This window comes from Vitis riparia, chromosome 13 (assembly GCF_004353265.1).
Source record: "Vitis riparia cultivar Riparia Gloire de Montpellier isolate 1030 chromosome 13, EGFV_Vit.rip_1.0, whole genome shotgun sequence".
In the NCBI taxonomy this organism is placed as follows: Eukaryota; Viridiplantae; Streptophyta; class Magnoliopsida; order Vitales; family Vitaceae; genus Vitis; species Vitis riparia.
The window spans coordinates 27,729,383-27,747,830 of NC_048443.1; the positions used below are offsets into that span (position 1 = coordinate 27,729,383).

The window sequence follows — 18,448 nt, forward strand, 5'->3', positions numbered from 1 at the left end:
TAAAACGATTAAAAATAAAATACTAAATATAAAAAAAAAATTAATATTTCAAATTATCAAACAGATTTTTATTTTATAAAATATCAAATAACATTTTTAAAAATTATTTTAAAAAAACATTATCAAACATAATCTAGATTGCTTTTTATTATATTTTTCATTATTTTATTAAACTTTTTTTTTTTTTTTTTTTTAATTCAAACTTAGTGTCATGTGCTTTCACCCTCATCCCATGTATCATAACATCTTTTTATGCCATATCCATGGTAGCAAAATTTTCTTGTAATTAATCATATGTAAAGAGAAGATAGATTGAAAAGGAATATATCAACGAAAGGGGTCATGTCATGACATCATAATCCAGACAGATAGGTTGGGGGCCCAAAAAGAATAACACGAGGGGAAATGAAATCAGAAAAGGAAAGTCAAAACCCAACATCAAATCACAATAACAAAAGAAAAAAATAAAATAAAATAAAAAGATTACAATATTGTGGCAAGTTGGCAACATGAGGTGGAGTGAGGAATGAGGACATTGAATTAGACTCCTTTGTTTTTTGGGTTTGGGTTCTTTTGTGAAACAGATATACATTGGAGATTTGGAGGTTAGCCAAACCCAAAATCAAAAGAAGAAACAACGTATGAACTTTGGTCAAGAAAGATCTGATTCTGACTTAGAGATTCTGCTGAGACTGCCCAATGAATGGTAAGAATGGTAACAATTTTAAGGATGGGACCAAAACAGAATCTTTGTTATATGGGTTGTTTCGCTGTTGTACGGACACCCATGTCCCCCCTTCCCCCTCTCTCACTCCTTTCTTCCCCCACCATTTTACCCACGGAATCCTATGTCATATTTACTTTCTTTCATCTTCCACCCCCATAAATGAGATTTCCAAACAGTCCACCAAAACCCTACACAACTATACACAAAAATTTCTATATCATATATGAAACATTCTAATTTTATCTCTGCAGCTCTCTTAGTTCTATGAATAATTTTTACTCCACTGCATGGTCAAGTTCATGAATGGCCAAAAGAACGAATCCAAGTGAGACACATGCCAGTTTAGAGATGGAGGTCGGCAGGTAACCCATGTTTGTCCACATGGCAACAATTGAATTTCCACCCTTTCCAATAAACAAAACAGCAGTCAGCCATGGGGACAGTCCCTGAAAGCAACTACTGCTACACTAACCAAAACAAAAACAGTTTGATTTCTGAGAGCCTTGGCCACATGTGAACAGAGAGGGTAGCCTAATTGTGCCCTCGCAGGTGAACATATGAGATCAAGTCCATTCCAGTCCGAGATCTAGTTGGGGATTTGGGACATGTTCGGACATGACCTTACTTTGGGTATGTCTATAAGCTATGAGTCAAGCACTTGGGTGCCAGCCAAAAGAGGCATATACATGTATCCAAAAACTGGTGAATCAAAGATCATGATGTCAACTAATCGAATGGGTAAAGCACGTAAGAAATGACAAAACTGCAGGAGGGAAAACTTCTACTGGCGGAATTAAAATAAAAGATTGTGATAGATACATAGATCTTCTAAAGATTGCTCCTTTGCAGAAACAAATTTCTCAAAGAAAAAAAGGGAAGAAAGTCGTTTTTAATATGCTCTCACTCACACTACCTCTCACTATAACAAGCAGGGGGGGTGATGGGTTAACGCTCTGATCTGCTTGGCCTTCTGCACCATCGGGCTCAAGTGGAATGCGGGACCTGTGTCATCTGTGAAATGTAACAGTATATTAAAGCCCTTTCATGTGACCATATAAGCAATAGAAGACAGTAAAATAAACAAAAAAAACAAGCACGTGCATTTTTATGATGTGTCTCCATCGTCAAAATGTAGAGCTTAAAAACAGAGACAAAAACCTGTAAACACTGATCAGTGAGCAACATAGTTTGCATGACCCAACAGATCAGGTTTACAGTAATGGGAGTTAATGATACCGAGCACATACGTCATGGTCATTTGATGCTTGCTTTGGGAATAGAACATGTGCATGGGCCACCCGAAGTCATAAATGGTATCCCCTTGAAAGTGGCCACACCCTTATCATCAGTGAAAAGATGCTGCATCCATGAAAATCCCATGATCAAAAGACATAATTCAAGACATTTCAGTCAATGGTCACACTCAACATAAATAAGGGGATGGTTAAGTTTGTAGTTCGGATCTATGCCCATGGCAAGAAGTTTGTAGTTTGGACCGATTAAGTTAGATGACCCGGAAACATATCCACCCCTTGATTGATCATACACAAGGATCCCACCAGTAATTACTTCATCCCAATAAACATCCACACAAAAAAAAAAGGGTAAAAAAGTGGCAGCATCACCAACTATAATATCCAGACAACTATGTTGACAAGTGCTACCCCACTTCTCAACCCATATTAGAAATGCACAAACCAGGAAAATAAAGCACATACCGGTGTTATCTTCTCCAATTGTTTCTTTTTTGGGTTTAAGACATCTTCTGGTTTGCCCTCATTCCTAGAGATGGAAACATTCACAAAAGCATGTTAACAAACACAGCCATGGGGAAAACTACATTTAATGCCAAAAAGAAAAGAACTAGTCATGTTATGATTATCAAGTCAAGGAATAAAATATCATGGTTAAGTTCAGGATCTAATTCATTTCTATTCATCTTTCTGGACCTCTTGTACCTTGGCGTTTAACAGCATTGTTCTCAATGTTGTTCAGCTTGACTGGAATTCAGTGTACAAGTCATAAGATTTTGGATAGTGAGGAGAATGAGATGTGCTAATCCTCATGGAGAGATGAGAGGTTTACATTGAAGATTCTTGTATGCTTCTGTATAGATGTATAGGTCTTATTAGTATACTAGAGACGGTTCAATTTTCCATTGTTTGATAAACTTTTGTAAATCAGAGGAGGAATCCTTATCCTTCCCATGTGCTTTTTTTTTGGGGTAAGTCTTATCCTTCCCATGTACTTGTTTTATCCATTTCTGATTAAAAAGAAATCATGGTTAAGTTCAAATTCCGGTTCATGTAAAGAAATCCTTTGGAGGTTGGAATGGGTCATCTCCATTCCTCCCTTTCACATAGTAGCAAACTTGTCGATCCACTGCAAGATATTTTAATAATTCAAATGTCTTCACATCAGACAGGGGTGCCTCTCAACAATGTACTTAAGGCCTAAGGGTATGCTGATTGAGAACTTTGATGAACTACATAAGGGGTAAGCTCAACCCAGAACTGAGGGTTAAACAGATCAAGTAACATCGTAGATAAATTTTTCTCGAGATAAACTTCAATACATTAGTCATAAGTCATTTTCCCTCAATAAATTAGTCATTTCCAGCACAAGGAAGTTTTAAACAAAATGGAAAGCTCAACCAAGAAAAAATCTTCCTAGTAATGTTAAATGATGCAGAGAGTTTGTATAAATATGCTGCCATAGAAATAGTACCGAACGAGCCCTTATCATATTGGTACTCCTTCCAAAATTTTACTACAACTGCATGCAAAGCATTCAGGCAATGGATGTAAGTTAGTTTTTAGTAATTTTAGCATGCTTACCCAGAAAATGAAACACGTTCCCCAATTTTGGCACCTTCTGGAGGGAGCAAAGGCTCTACACCAGTGTGATCTTCATTGGAAGCACATAGCACCTAGAGAAAGGGAATCAGAAACAGAATAACCTCTTCTTGTTTGAATTGATAAGTTAACAAGTTAGCTTCAGTAAAAGATATTGCTGCAGAAACCTTAGCTCTTTGATTTTCATGGTTATGACCCCCTTTTAAGGGAATTGTTAAGGTGAGAAGGGTGAAATATAGAAGAAGAATAGATGAGGATGCTTTGGATGTTTATTTACAGAATTCATCGATCAAAAAAACATGTTTATTTACAGACTTCTAGAGTACAGATTGCTTCAGAAATCTTATAAAGAAAATCAAGCAACCAGTCCCATAGAAGGACAATAATCAATATGTCTGCAGCTACTAGCAAAGAGGTTCAGGCAAGCACACTTCTATCTGCTCTAGGGGGTTCATCTGATCACTCCACTGACATATGGGATCCATATGTTATACATTCAACTGGCAAACTCATCCACTTTTTAGGCATTGGAAATCTTGCAGGAGAGCCTTCAATCCCCTAGGCCTTAAGTCATAACTGTGACCCAAGTTCTGCATTCTTCCTAATCCTAGTTTCAGACAGATATCAAATTGTATTCCTTTTCCATCTGAAGACCAGGATAGTTCAATACAAAGACATTCACCAATAGATTAGGTAATATTCTCCCCAGGAGGCCCAATGAGGCCACGTATCTGATAAAAATGTTGCACTCTGGACTATTTTCTTTTCCTGAAGCGTCGTGAGAAAATTCAACTGGAACTCCACCAACCAAAGATGTCTTCCAGGGTAGACATGAAAAGGCCTTTGATTTGGAAAAGTAATCTACTATGTCCATAAATATTCTGTGAACTGATTATCAGTGTTTTGACATATAAAGGAACTCCAAAGTTCTATATAATAGTATGGTAAACCTAATATACAACATTTATAATAATCAAATGGCAGTCTATCATCATTACCACATGTGGAATGTGAAAACATGATGAAAATGTATATGAAACTGACCTACTCCTTTTTCCCTATATTTATGTAGGTCGGAAGAAAGCAAGTCAGGTCATGATTAATAGCCTAAATGCTGGCAATAATTTCAGCCCACGTCATTTGTTTAACATGAGATATGCTTAACTTGCTCCTCCTCTCTCCCTCTTTTCTCACTGTGCAGGCACAAGGGACAAGTCAAAACACTCACTCAGGCTTCTATATCAAATCAGGGACCTGACTCCAGCACCATTTGTAATGACATGCTCCCTCCCATGTAGATATTGTTGTCTTAGGTCTAACACCCACACGGCTTAGGAATGAATCTACACAGTTCAAAAAAGCTTACTACATATAAAGTGTAGGAAACTTCTTTCCCTAACCAATGTAAGATCTCATACTAGCCAATTCCTAAAAAGTTAGAAAGCATGTCTTGTTTGAATTTCTGAATGCACAGGGAAGGGGATGAATATCTCATCCCCTTACGGAGGTAGGTAGCATTTCAACTTACAAGGCATATGATTTTGATGAAATAAAAAAGGTGTACTTTCTGTTATATATACTGTTTTACATGGCTAAGCAAAAGCTGGGAATCTCTTACAACCAATGAACGAGGCTTTGATTGTAACCATTTGTAGTTTTGCAATATTTTCATAACTAAACTGGACATGACATGCATCTTTATTTGACTGATAAAGCAGACACATGAGCAAAGTCTGACGACCATAATACAAGGGAAAAATGATTACCAGTCCTTCTGACATCACATCTCGTAGCTTTCCAGGTTTAACATTTGTGATTAGCACAACACGACGGTTCTAAACATCAGGAACCAACATCAAAAAGACCCATTTTAGAAATAAACATCAGAAAATAATAAGAAAACCTTGAAAAGAACAAAGAAAAATCAAGTGCAGGAACTTTCCCTAACCAACTCTAGTATTATACATACCGTCAACTCCTCTGGACTACAATACTTTGCAAGGCCACTGACCACCTGCCGTAATTTTGCATCTCCAACATCTATCTCTTCAACCAGTAAACTGCATCATAGATCAAAATAAACGAAATGTTGTGACTGAATAGAAGGAGTAGCTATCATATTAAATCCTAAACCATTAGATTGGCATTCAGACAGTTTAGAACCTATAGGCTTGAGGTACCTCAGGTTGTAGGCAATATAAATTTGAGAAGGAAAAAGGAAAAATGAAAACCGAAAGGAAGAGAAAGAGAAGAGATTACAGCACACCTATCTGCAGATGGATGCTTCCATGCTTTCCGAATAAGGCCAACCTGTATATTGAGCAAACTGATGCTGACTTCTTTATCTTTCTCAACTGCTTCTTTTTCAGGTAATTTCTTCTTCTGCTCAGCAGCAGCATTATTTCCTGTTACTTTTTTCTTAAAGTTCCAAAAGAACAAAAGAGCAATGTCATTGTGCAGGAATATCACAGTGGAAAAAAATTTAGAGCTCAGGGCAACAATAAAAATTTCTCAAATTTCAAACCTAGACTTAAATCTTACTAATACCATTTATTGAAGTAAATGCTAACAAAGCCACATCATTGTTCTAGTTGACTACCATTACTTAATAAACATGTGTCTTTGACCTCACATGCAGCATTTACATTTATTTGATTTTTTACTTGAATTACTGTAAGAGGGACTTGGGTCAATGGAGGTAAGTTTTTTTTTTTTTTTGATAAGCAACAGAAAAATGTTAAATAATTTATCAATGGGGGGAAGAGTGAAGTTATTGAATCTTCGTGTTTGACATTGAAGATCAATATCCCAGTATCCTTATAAACCTTAAAAGTTAAACTGGTGGGCTCTGACAAATCCTCTGCATTGTGCCCCTACACTTGTTGGGTAGGTAAATGGTGACAATTGTTTAAATGACAAATGAAAAATCACTTGAAACAAAGAAATAGAAAAAATATAAACTACATTTTTGGATGAAATCAATGCATATCTAACAGAGTTGCATGTATTTATATATACACAAAGTCTATAGTCTTATATATATTTTTTTTTTTTGATAAGTAAATGAATTTCATTAAAGAAAAAAGGGAGAAAGAGACGCTAAAATAGCGACTCTAAGTATACAAAACCTATACACCCGCCATCAAAGGCCAAAAGACAAAACACCTAATGCCACAAGCCTACTTAGAGCCCAACCAATCAATAAAGTTAGCTATAGTTAGAGGGCAGTCATCTATGAACAATTTAGCCTCAGCCCATAACGTAAGAATAAAAGATTGTTTCAATCTCTGAATTGACACCGACTCATCCTTGAAAGCCAATCGATTCCTCTCCTTCCAAACCGTCCAAAAAATATGAAGAGGAGCAGCTTTCCACACCTTCTTGCGATTTTTGCCCATGAAAAAGCCATTCCAACTCAGAAGTGTCTCTTTAACTGAAAAGGGCAAAACCCAAGACACCCCAAATAAGGCAAAGAGAAGATCCCATAATACCCTCGTCCTGGGACAATGAAGAAGGAGATGGTTTATGGTCTCCTCATTCTCAAGACACATAAAACATCTATTCGCCAAGGCCCATCCTCTTTTCTGGACTAGGTCCAATGTTAAAGCTTTGCCCCACGTGGCCTCCCATGCGAAGAAACCAATCTTGGGCTGCACATTCGCATTCCAAATAAAGCTTGAAGGAAATAAAGACGAACCACCCGCTTCAAGAGCTATATAAAGTGACTTGACCGAGAATTTACCGCTCTTTGTTTCAGTCCAAGATACCATATCCTCCACATCCTCAATAACTCTTTTACTCTGAATCCTCTCCATAAATCTTTCTGCCTCCTCAACCTCCCAGTCATTGAACGCTCTTAAAAAACAGGGGTTCCAACCCCCCCAACCCCCCTCAGCCAAGGGATCCCAAATGTCTGCCACCCACGCTTCCTTCTCAACCGTCAAAGCAAAAAGAGAAGGGAAGGTCATACATAGAGGAGACTCCCCACACCATCTATCCCTCCAGAAGCTCACCCTTTTTCCATTACCAACTGTGAAAGCCATCCTATCACTCACCAACTTCCAATCCGCCCTAATTCCTTTCCACAAACCCAAACCATGAGCCTCTCTCACTTCCCGCGAGCACCATCCCCCTCTAGCTTCTCCATACTTCCCTCTAATCACTTGATTCCACAAAGCCTCTCTCTCATTTGCGAAACGCCAATTCCACTTAGCAAGAAGAGTCTTGTTAAGGAGGGATAGGCTTTTGACCCCCAATCCTCCTTTCGCCTTGCTTAAACACACCAACTCCCATCTTACTAAATGAGGCTTATGTTCCAGGTTGCCCCCACCCCATAGGAAATCCCTTTGGATTTTCTCTAATCTTCTTCTAACTGAGCTTGGTAAGCACAACAATGACATTAGATAGATGGGTAAGTTCGATAAAGTACTACGAATGAGAGTCGCCCTTCCTCCCTTGGACAAGTATTGTCTCTTCCACATAGTTAACCTTCTTCGGAAGCGCTCTTCCACTCCATCCCAAACTGTGACTGACTTAAAAGGAGCACCCAGGGGCATCCCCAAATAGGTGGTTGGAAGACTACCCATACTACATCCAAACTCCTCAGTAAGATCATCCATACACTCCACCCTCCCTACTGGAATTAATTCACTTTTTTCCAAATTTATCCTCAATCCTGAAACAGCCTCAAACCACATGAGAAGCCAACTGAGGTAAGTCAACTGATCTTGTGAAGGTTTACAGAACACCAGTGTATCATCAGCAAACAACAAGTGGGAGATTAGGACCCCTTCTTCGCTCCGACCTTTTACCCTACAACCAGATAAAAAATCTCCCTCTACTGCCCTTTTAATGAAAATACTGAAGACCTCCATAGCAATGACAAAGAGGTAGGGGGAAAGTGGATCGCCCTGCCTCAAACCCCTGGAGCTTTGAAAATAGCCCGTAGGGGTACCATTGATCAACACTGAGAAACTTGCAGTGGAAATGCACCACCGAATCCACCTAATCCATTTCTCCCCAAAACCCATTTTCTTCATGATTGTGAGAATAAAATTCCAGTCCACTTTATCATACGCCTTCTCTATGTCCAATTTGCACAAGATGCCGCTCTCATTATTCTTCAGGGTCGAATCAATGGCTTCATTGGCTATCAACACTGCATCTAGGATTTGTCTACCTTCCACAAACGCCCCTTGAGCTTTGGAAACCACCTTTCCAACCACTTTTTTTAGCCTATTGGCTAATACCTTGGCCAGCCACTTATACAAGCTTCCCACCAAACTTATAGGCCTATAATCCCCTAAATCTTCAGCCCCTGCTTTTTTAGAATTAAGACCATAAATGTCGCATTGAGGCTTTTAACGAACTTGCCATTTTCGTGAAACTCCTTAAAGAAGCTCATCACATCAGCCTTCACGAAATCCCACGCAAGAAGCCAAAATGCCATAGAGAATCCATCTGGCCCGGGCTTTATCCCCATCACATCCCACTAGGGCGTCAAACACCTCCTCTTCCATAAAAGGAGACTCCAATGCACTGACGTCCAAAGGCTCTAACATCTCAAACTGCAGCCCAGAAACAGAAGGTCTCCAATCCCCCGGGTTAGACAACAACATCTTAAAAGCATTGGCGACCCCTTCCCTAATATCATTTTCCTCCGTGAGCCACACTCCGTTGATCTTAATTCTGTCCACATTATTCCTCCTCCTATGTGCGTTGGCCATTTTGTGGAAAAAACCGGTATTTCTATCTCCCTCTTTCAGCCACACTTCCCTGGATTTTTGCCTCCACGTGATTTCTTCAAGTAATACCCATTTTTTATACTCTTCTTTCGCTTCGTTTCTGGCTTCCAGCTCTTCCAAAGACAGCCTGCTTGTTTTCTCCTTTTCATCCCAATACTCCATCTGCTCCAGTGCCGTATTCTTTCTATATTCAACCCTTCCAAAACTGTTTCTGTTCCATTCCTTCAGCTTAGCCTTCATAAATTTTAATTTTTCAGCCAAGATGAAACTTGCAGATCCACTGAATCTGCCTTCCTCCCACCATTGCTTCAATAGGTCCTTTACACCTTCTGCTTTCAACCACATATTCTCGAATCTAAACGGTATAGGGCCTCTTCTCATACCCCCACCATCCATAAGAATCGGGAAGTGATCTGACACGGGTCTTGGAAGAAGAAACTGCCTCGCATCTCCAAAATGGCTATCCCACTCCTCATTAACCAGAAATCGGTCCAACCTTGAACAAGACTGATTGCCCGCTCCTCCAGTCCATGTAAAAGGGCCCCCCACCATGGGCAGGTCCTTTAACTCCAGCTCTTCTTTCACTTCTGCGAACCTTCTCATAATTGAGTTCAATCTCCCTCCTCTGTTGCTCTCTTCCGGTCTCAGTATGGCATTAAAGTCCCCGGCAATGCACCACGGTCCATTCCAGAGCCCCTTAATGGCCCCCAGCTCTTCCCAAAAACTCTCCCTCTCCCTCCTTAAAGTTGGCCCATAAACCCCTGTAAACATCCATATAAAACCATCCTCACAACTCTTAAAAGTGCACGAAATGGAGAACAATCCTTTTGCATGTCAATCAACTCCAGCAACCTGTTGTCCCATATCACCACTATTCCTCCGGCTGCACCCCTTGAGTCTATAGCTCCCCATTCAATGAACCTACCCACTCCTAAGCTCCGAACAATGCCCGTGGACATTTCCTGAATCTTGGTTTCCTGTAGGCAGACCAAGTCCACCCTATTTTCCTAATCAAGGCTTTGATCACCTTCCTTTTGTCACAATTATTAGCCCCTCTTACATTCCAGGTGAGCATTCTGAGCTTCATTTAGACCTACTTGTGCTTCCCCCTCCTTCACCTCCTCCTCCACCTCCAATATAGTTCACAGTCCACTCCAATTTTCTCAATTCTCTTTCGAATTTTGATGTCTCTAATTTTCTCCTCTTTGTGCCATCCAACTTACCTTTTTGAATCTTCCTCTCTTTCATTCTCTTGAGCAAGAACAATATTTCCCCTTCAAATCCCTCCGTCGGCATTCCTAGATAGCGGCTAAAATTAGCCAGACTACTAGACTGCCAACACCACTCCCCCTCTTTACCCCTCTCCTCCTTGTCCTCATGGGAGACTCTTCCCAAAGCCCCTACTGATAACTCCTCAGTATTCCCAGCCTCTCTGCCCACCATTTCCGAAACCTCAGCCTCCCTTCCGTCCGCCAAAATCATCCGTAGCGGGTCCATAACTACTCCCCCTTCGTCATCTGAAGCTATTCCCCGGACGGAATTCCTAGCCATGACTACACCTTTCCCGTCCCACCCAGAAGGAGTAGAAAAGAGAGAGATATCCCGTTTTCCCAGAGATGAGAGAGGAGAAAATGTTTGAACGGAATACCTGGAGGCCTCCTCCAATAACGCCTCGTCAGTGATTTCTGAGGAGTTGGCTGCCGAATGAGACGATCCTAGCTTAAACCCAAACAAATCCCCCTCCTGCTCTCCGCCACCACTGCGATGCCCATCGGGAGCCCTAACCCCTTTTGCAATCTCCAAAATGGGTCTTACCTCCCCCACGTGGCCTTTAAAAAGCTTCAAATTGGGCCGGCCCATTATCTCTGATTTTTTAATCCCTTGGCCCTCCTCAGCGGGCTCACTTACCCAGCCCGATTCACCTTGCCGGCCACTGGCATATATTCTCCAGGCCCAGAAGACAAACTCCTCTCCCCAGCTGAAAATCGGTCTCCTATTGACCCGTCAGCCTCTGATACTGCTCTCGGCACAGTACCAGAAGACTGAGCTTTCGTGCTGCAGCTTCCTTCGTCTGTTTGTACTGCTCAGCCACTTTTGCAGGTTCCCCATACGCCTTTTCTCCCACCCTTTTGAATCCAGCGCGTGTCTCTCCTTCTCCGTCATCCCTAACCTCCCGCTCCTTGCCCTTTTCTTTTCTAATGGCCGGGACCACTTCCGACAAGCCCTGGTTTCACCTCCCACCATAGCTGGAGAGCGTAACAAAAAGATCCCACTACTACTTGCATGGTACTCGGCCAATCTACACCTGCATATCTCACTAAAATTCTGGCCCACCTTAGTTCCTTACGATTTGCAGTGTTTACATCCACTTCAACGAACCCCCCGCAACAGTCCCCTATCTTTCTGAGGGCTTCCCGACTCCACAGATGCAACGGCAATCCCATGACTCTTACCCAAGCATTCTCGGCTCTTTCGCCATTTTGAGAACACCCCACTTTTGGGTCCCACCTGTCCAAATGCAGAGTCGATTCCTTGAACCATCTGTTCCCTCTTAAAAGCACCTTGTCTGCCTCATCTTTATTCTCAAACTCGATCAGCAAGAGAGGGCCCCCTATCCTTGCAAACTTCAGTCCTCCTTTAATATTCCAACAGGTTCTCCCCCAACTTTCAAGAGCATACATATCTGAATCCAACATTGGAGTAAGTCCCCATCTGCCAACCAGACATCGGTCCATTAACTTCCTCTCACTTGAGATGTCTTTCTCTCCAACTGTAACCATAGTGTTTCCCCTACCTTTTTCTCTCTTGAATTCACCACATCGACATAGGATTTTGGGGCTTTATCTTCAGATTCCCCTACTGTATTCCCTGTCCCATAGGAACCAGCATTTCCCCTAGACTCAACCCGAGACATAACCCCCAGGGAGCGAAGCTTTTCAGCCAACAGAACCCATCCTCCCAGAATTCCTTTCCCTTCTGGAAACACTAAGCAATATCTCTTTGATTCCAGGTCTACCACAGAACACAATAAAAACCTACCTGCCTCATTAGCTCTACTTTCCAACTTAAACCTCCTTCCTCCATCTTCCCACCTTTTGACCAGACCCTGCACAACAACACCCCTACAGCAAGCCTCCACCCCTTCCAGCAAGCAGCACAAGCTGAGACTTCCAAACCTGACCCACGAAGTAAAGCCTCTACTCCTTTCCACAATGATTCCCCTACATCTCTCCCCACTCACCTCTACAGAGATTTCAAAAGATTTTGAATCCACTGCAAACCAACATCTGCCTCCTCCCTTCATTTCCACAATGATAATATACGGAAACACCATAGGAAATGTATCTGTTGGTAACATACTAACTAAACATCCTAATGGCCCTTATCTCTAAACCACTTTAGGACAAGCATTTTCCTGCTCCAGATTCTGTACCTGCTTCTACAAAGTGCTTCTAAGAACCTTGGATCTTTGTACAGCCCCAAGTTCTGAACCAGTTATTTTGTAAATTATCTTCTCAGAAAAAATTCTCTTATTATCTAATAAAAAAAAGTTATGGCAATACTTTGTCCACAGGGCTGTTGTTAAAGAAAGGATACCTCCACCTAAATCCCAAGCTGTTAAGGAAAATGAATGCTACTGCCTAGAAAATGGAGTGCATAATATCAAGATTTTGAATTGAAAATAACCAACACCACCACACACAAAAAAAAATAAAAAGGGAAAAGAATTTACCACAACATCACTCTTCTTTGAATTTGGGTTTGCTTCTGTATTATCTGCATTTTTTGTGCTCTGCACAGTCTTTTTTGCATTTGGATCTGCCTCCAACTTAACTACAATTTTTGGTTTCTGCAACAAAGTGAAGGAAAGAATATTAAAAATGTATCCTCTAACACGTTATAGTAGGAGGTGGATGATTTCTGCAAACAAGAAACTCCACAAAAGAGGGGAATTAAAGTTGCAGCAAATGAAAGAGGTCACCCATATTAAGCCCATTCTAACTCATGCACAGATGCAAGCGTTCTAATGTGATATGCAACACCAGGGCCAATGTTAGCAGCACATGAATATACCTTTATGGCTATAAAGAAAGCTTCTGCAACCTTGCACTTAAACATTCTAGCAGAATCTGTGTTTAACCAGTATAATATGACATCCACAGAAGTGAATACAAACTCTTCCTTTCTATTTGAACCATCCTCAACCTTTCATTCCCTTATCCTAACAGCAATGTAAAGACCACAAAAGAAGCACTTGAAATGGTACAATCTAAATGCCAATTGAACAAGGATGCAAAAATCTAACAATACTGAACAACTCTTCAACAGCTCATAGAATATGGGTCACCAACAAAGCAGCAGCAGTTGTAGGTTAAAGATACTCACTGGAAGCTCAATTACATCATTCTCTAACAAAATCTTTGGAAATAACTCTCCAAAATTCTCCTTGCTCTGCAAAAATAAATTACAAAATGTTTAAAAGCACTGATTCATTAAAATCTCAATGGAAACAGGCACAATAATAACTGGTAACCATGACTAAATTGAAGATCAGAACACTAGTAAAAGGAAGCTAGGTTCCTGAAGGAAGCCTGCATAGTTGACACAAGGAACTGCTAATTTGGTGGCAACATATGCCCAACATTCATTAAATGTGCTCTCATCATCTTAGCATGATAGGGATAAGTGATATCTACCGTAAAAAAAAATGCTTGGAACAAGACTTGGTCCAACAACATAAAGAAGTGTAAGCTAAAACCTCTAGACAAAACCTGCAGTCTTCAGAATGAAGACAGGCTTAAAAATCATAAAACATTAACTATTAAATGTAGATTAGTTAGAAGGTGGCACTGAAACCAATATTTCAGATTAGTGCATTAACTGCAAAAAATGGAACTGATCACAATAATATATCTTTTCAGAATGAGACAACTGGTGCCCAAGGATACCATATAAACAACTCTTAAACCTTCAAAAGTTCAAAGCAACTATTTATTGCCAACTTACTGCATTTCACCTTATGATAGCATGTCCAGACACTTTTTTTTTTTTTTTTTGCAGAACATTACTACACATGTTAATGAGTTTAAAAAAGAAAAAACCAAACAGGGTGTTCCCACCTGGATGTACTCCATCCATCTCACCAAATGTGGCAACTTTTTCCGCTCTGTATTTGGAAGACCAATCTGGAAACATAAAACCAGCCCGAAGTCATTAGAATGTCAAGTACTTTGCATGCATCTAAACTTAATTTTCTTAATAAAAAACAGTGGCAGTTTTCTCCTTTTGAATCCTTAGCTCTTTAAAAAGATTTATGTTACAAATAAGCCTAACCATAACATCCTCCTCAAACTCAATCTTAGAGAAAGAAATGCAAATTAATATGTTTTCATATACTTAATATTTCTGAGTAAACCCTTGTAAAAACTTAGAGAACTGAATGATAATAGAATGTCAGTTGGTCCACCACTTGTTGTGGTGTTAAAAGGATCCCAGTACAGCGCAAGAAACATGAAGATCTCAATTTTCAAAAAAATAAGACACATGAATGGTCAATGTGAAAAATGATTGGTAACAAAAGATAGAGAATGCATACCACAAATGGATGTAGCAAAGAAAAAACAATAACATCAGCTTCGGAGGGTTTCAATCCATCACCCACGAGAACTGACTTTTCAGCCAATTCCTCATTTATAACATGGAGGGCCCCAAAGCATGCCTTAGAATCTACAGGATAACTCTCTGCAAAAGATATCCACTTGGACACCTACAATCAAAAGTCAAAATCTGAGATTATGGATAAAATCTAAATCCTTCATGAGAGGCTACCAAAACTAAAACTATAGAGGTTCTGTGAGATGATTTCATCCCATGGATACGATGTTTAACTAGAAATTGACAAGAAAATAAGCTAATCCAAGTAGGTACCAAAAAAAAAAAGAAAAGGACAATATGAATTCTTTTTAGTAACTTTAATATTACAGTAGCTACAAGGGAAAATGATTATGCATAAAGACTAATAGAAATGCCCATCACTGAACCAACCCAACTTTACCTCATCACTGTTTTTGGGAGCCCTTCCTGATGACTTCAATATATTTGCACACAAACTCTTAATATCATTTTCCACAATGCTATCCAAGAAAATTTTCTGCACAAATAAATTATAGGATTCAGCTATAGAATTGTCATAATAACAGTACAGTGATCAAACAGATTACCAGTCCTAAGCAAAATTGCAAATCAACATAAATTAAATAATTCAAACATGAAGAAACCACTAACACAAGTTAAACTGTTAAATCACTTTCCTGAATTAACAATTCATGCAAGTTCAAATGGACTCACACACAATGCCTGAAAAAATGGGGAATCCACTTGTTCAGAAGTGGAGCCATAAACATCATAGTCAAGAAGCCCTGTACAAACGCCGACTCACAATTCAAGTCTTTTTTTCCTTTGTTTTCCAATAGACACGATTCAAGTGCACATTTTATCAGAAAATAATCATACTTTATAAATATTAATACTTGTTTGAACATTGAAAAGTGATAGGAAAAGGGGAAAAAGGAAAAGAAAAGGAAGGACTCTCAAATCCTATTGTTTCATTTGCCATGGAAACAAGAATGAAAAATGAAAAATAAGGAAATTATTTAAGAACTTACGCATTGGAGAAAATATCTAATGAGCTAAAAACTTACTTTTCCTTTATTTTTCTTCACTTTTTTTCCCTTCCTTTTTCCTTGCTCTTGTCTTTCCATTCACACTTTCTTTGGTCCAAATGAAGGCTTAGCCTCAATTTGGTTGAGAAGAAAAATAGTAAAACAAAAGAAGAAAAAAACAAATCTTTTCTCTACTGTGCTAGTAGTGTTTTTCCTTTTGGTTGTTAAATATGAAATAATTCATTTCTTACCTTTTTTTTTTCTCAGTAACGAAACGAAGAATTTAAAAATTCACAAGGTGCAAGAGAAACGCATTTTCTTCCAAGCTTATAAGTGTGGAAAAATGGCATAGATATTGCAATCTCGATAAATTTTTTGCCCAAACAAGGGTACCAGATCACTTCAAAGCACATAACTATTCCCAGAACCCAATACATAGACACTTATCCTCGACTTCTAGCTAATCAATTCACACGCTTTCACTCCAAAACATCGCAACAATACTCACTAACAACAAAAGAAAATTTACAACTGCAGCATAATATAGCTGACCAGAAATTCAAACTACTCGTCAGTCTAGCTCGTGAAATTCCAACTCAACAACAACGATAGATAGGCGCAAGAAATTGCATGAAATTCAGTGATGAGAACCGATTCGAGCAGCAAATGGAGAACCGCAATTGCAGCAGAAATGAGAAAGATTGGAAGTTTGGGAAATTTTTCCGAGGAAACAAACAGAAACTTACAGGATCCAAGGAGAGGTGTTTGCAGAGAGAAGACACTATGCTTTGCTTTCTGCGGAGAACGACGTTGGCAGCGGCATCGCCAGTGGCCATTTTTCTCTCCGATTTCTTCCGAAAATGTCGTTCAGTTTCGGACAGTGCCGCCTTATACAGGGTTTCTATGGGCCACCGATGGTGGAGCCCGTTATCTGCAACCCTAATAACATTGCCCATAATATTTATTTGGGCTGTGGAAATGGGCATTACCAAAAATACATGAAAGCCCAGGCCCAAAGGCCCATTTGCTAAGTACTATGCTTGGCCTGGAAGTCCAGGGGCCTCTTTAGAAACTCTTAAACCGTTTTCTAATTTGGAAACATGTTTCATAAATTTTTCATAGGAAACAATTTTTTGCTATTAAAAATATTTTTTTTTATTTTAAAAATAAATTTAAGGTATTTTCAATTACCATTTCTGATTTTTTTTTAGAAATAATTAAATATATATAAATACTTTAAAAACTTTAAATAAGTGAAGAAAACCGTTTTTTATATTTAGGTTTTTAAATAAAATTTTGTTTTTAAAAGTAACTAAGAATTGTTTTAGAAAATATGGCCAAACAACCCCTAAAACCTATTGAGGGAACATTTAAAAAAAAATAGTATTGAAATATTTTTTTAAAAATGGTTTTCAATTAGGAACAATTTTTTTTTTTTTTGTGTTAAATGGCACAAATTTTTTTAACACTATTTAGGTCTGTGTGGTAAAAAATAATTTTGAAAAATAGTTTTTAAAAATTGTTCTTTGATTTTTTATAGAATAAAAATCTATTCAAAAAACAAGTGAAAACAACATAAAATAATTAAAAAATATTTTTTAAAAATAAGTTATATTTTACTTTTAAGAATAGAAAATACAAAACGGTTTTTAGTTGTGAGATATATTTTTTTGTGTTTTTTGTTATGTAGAATAGAAAATTATTATAAAAAACGGTTTTCAAGGCCTTAAAGCAGTTGTTGTTTGAAACTATTTTGAAAAATAAAATGGAATAGAAAATAATTTTTAAAAACAAGAAGAAAACGTAACCAAATTGACCTCTATTTTCTCTTTTGCCCTTTTTGGGTGAAGCAGATGATGGGGAATCAGGCAGTGTCAACTGTCAACCTGCAACCAAACATTCCATCAAGCTGAAAAAAGCCACCTACCATCTTCACCATTTCCAATTCTCTTTTTACCTTTTCAGAATTTTCATTCCATGCAGAGGAGAACGGAGAGAAAGAAAATGACCCATGAGCCCACTGTCGTTTTACTCTCTGGATTTATTATCCTCCACTCTTTGCTTTTGTTTTTTTATTTGAATCTATTCGCCATTCACATGGGGATAAGAGAATGCTCATGCAGCTTTGGAATGTGAAACTATCTCATAAAGCCCTCTGACCTCACCCAACCTTTTGGCTCTTGCTTCTACCACCTTGTGGCCGTGGCTCAGCCCCTTTTGGGGGGATTCTCCCCTGAGCTCTCAGCCTCAGTCCGGTAATTCCCACCATTCTTCATTGAAAGCTGCTTCACATGACTTGACTTTTGGAGTCTAAAGTTACATCAATGCTATTGTTTGACAACCAATTTTCCTTAGGTGGGTTCAATGGATTCGGAAAGTAAAGATGAACTTCTAATTGAGTGAGCCTCGGATACCATATTAGATTATTAATTTTTCGATAAAAATTTAAGTTTATAAGAT

The 18,448-nt window shown here is 38.9% G+C and overlaps 1 protein-coding gene across 2 annotated transcripts; it reads right to left on the reverse strand.

The window, feature by feature from the left end:
• Nucleotides 1–1,482: 1,482 nt before the first annotated feature.
• LOC117928552 (aminoacyl tRNA synthase complex-interacting multifunctional protein 1) lies at nucleotides 1,483–16,854 on the reverse strand. Of its 2 annotated transcripts, none has more exons than XM_034848448.1 (13): nucleotides 16,735–16,854; nucleotides 15,382–15,477; nucleotides 14,923–15,093; nucleotides 14,447–14,512; nucleotides 13,713–13,778; nucleotides 13,063–13,176; nucleotides 5,849–6,000; nucleotides 5,552–5,642; nucleotides 5,349–5,417; nucleotides 3,565–3,656; nucleotides 2,446–2,509; nucleotides 1,975–2,086; nucleotides 1,483–1,738 (listed from the first exon to the last, which is right to left on the reverse strand). In XM_034848448.1, the coding sequence occupies exons 1-12, from the start codon at nucleotides 16,822–16,824 to the stop codon at nucleotides 1,982–1,984; spliced, it is 1,176 nt and encodes a 391-aa protein (XP_034704339.1). In that variant the 5' UTR covers nucleotides 16,825–16,854; the 3' UTR covers nucleotides 1,483–1,738; nucleotides 1,975–1,981. The 2 variants fall into 2 exon arrangements, with proteins under 2 accessions (XP_034704339.1, XP_034704338.1); XM_034848447.1 differs by having other exon boundaries at nucleotides 13,060–13,176.
• Nucleotides 16,855–18,448: the final 1,594 nt, after the last annotated feature.

Excerpts from the sequence above, each read along its gene's own strand:
- LOC117928552 (XM_034848447.1), bottom strand. The coding sequence starts at position 16,824 with ATGGCCACTGGCGATGCCGCTGCCAACGTCGTTCTCCGCAGAAAGCAA. Across the intron at positions 14,513-14,922 it reads CTTTGCTACATCCATTTGTG|ATTGGTCTTCCAAATACAGA; the intron begins GTATGCATTCTC and ends TTATGTTTCCAG. Across the intron at positions 13,177-13,712 it reads ATGATGTAATTGAGCTTCCA|AAACCAAAAATTGTAGTTAA; the intron begins GTGAGTATCTTT and ends ACTTTGTTGCAG.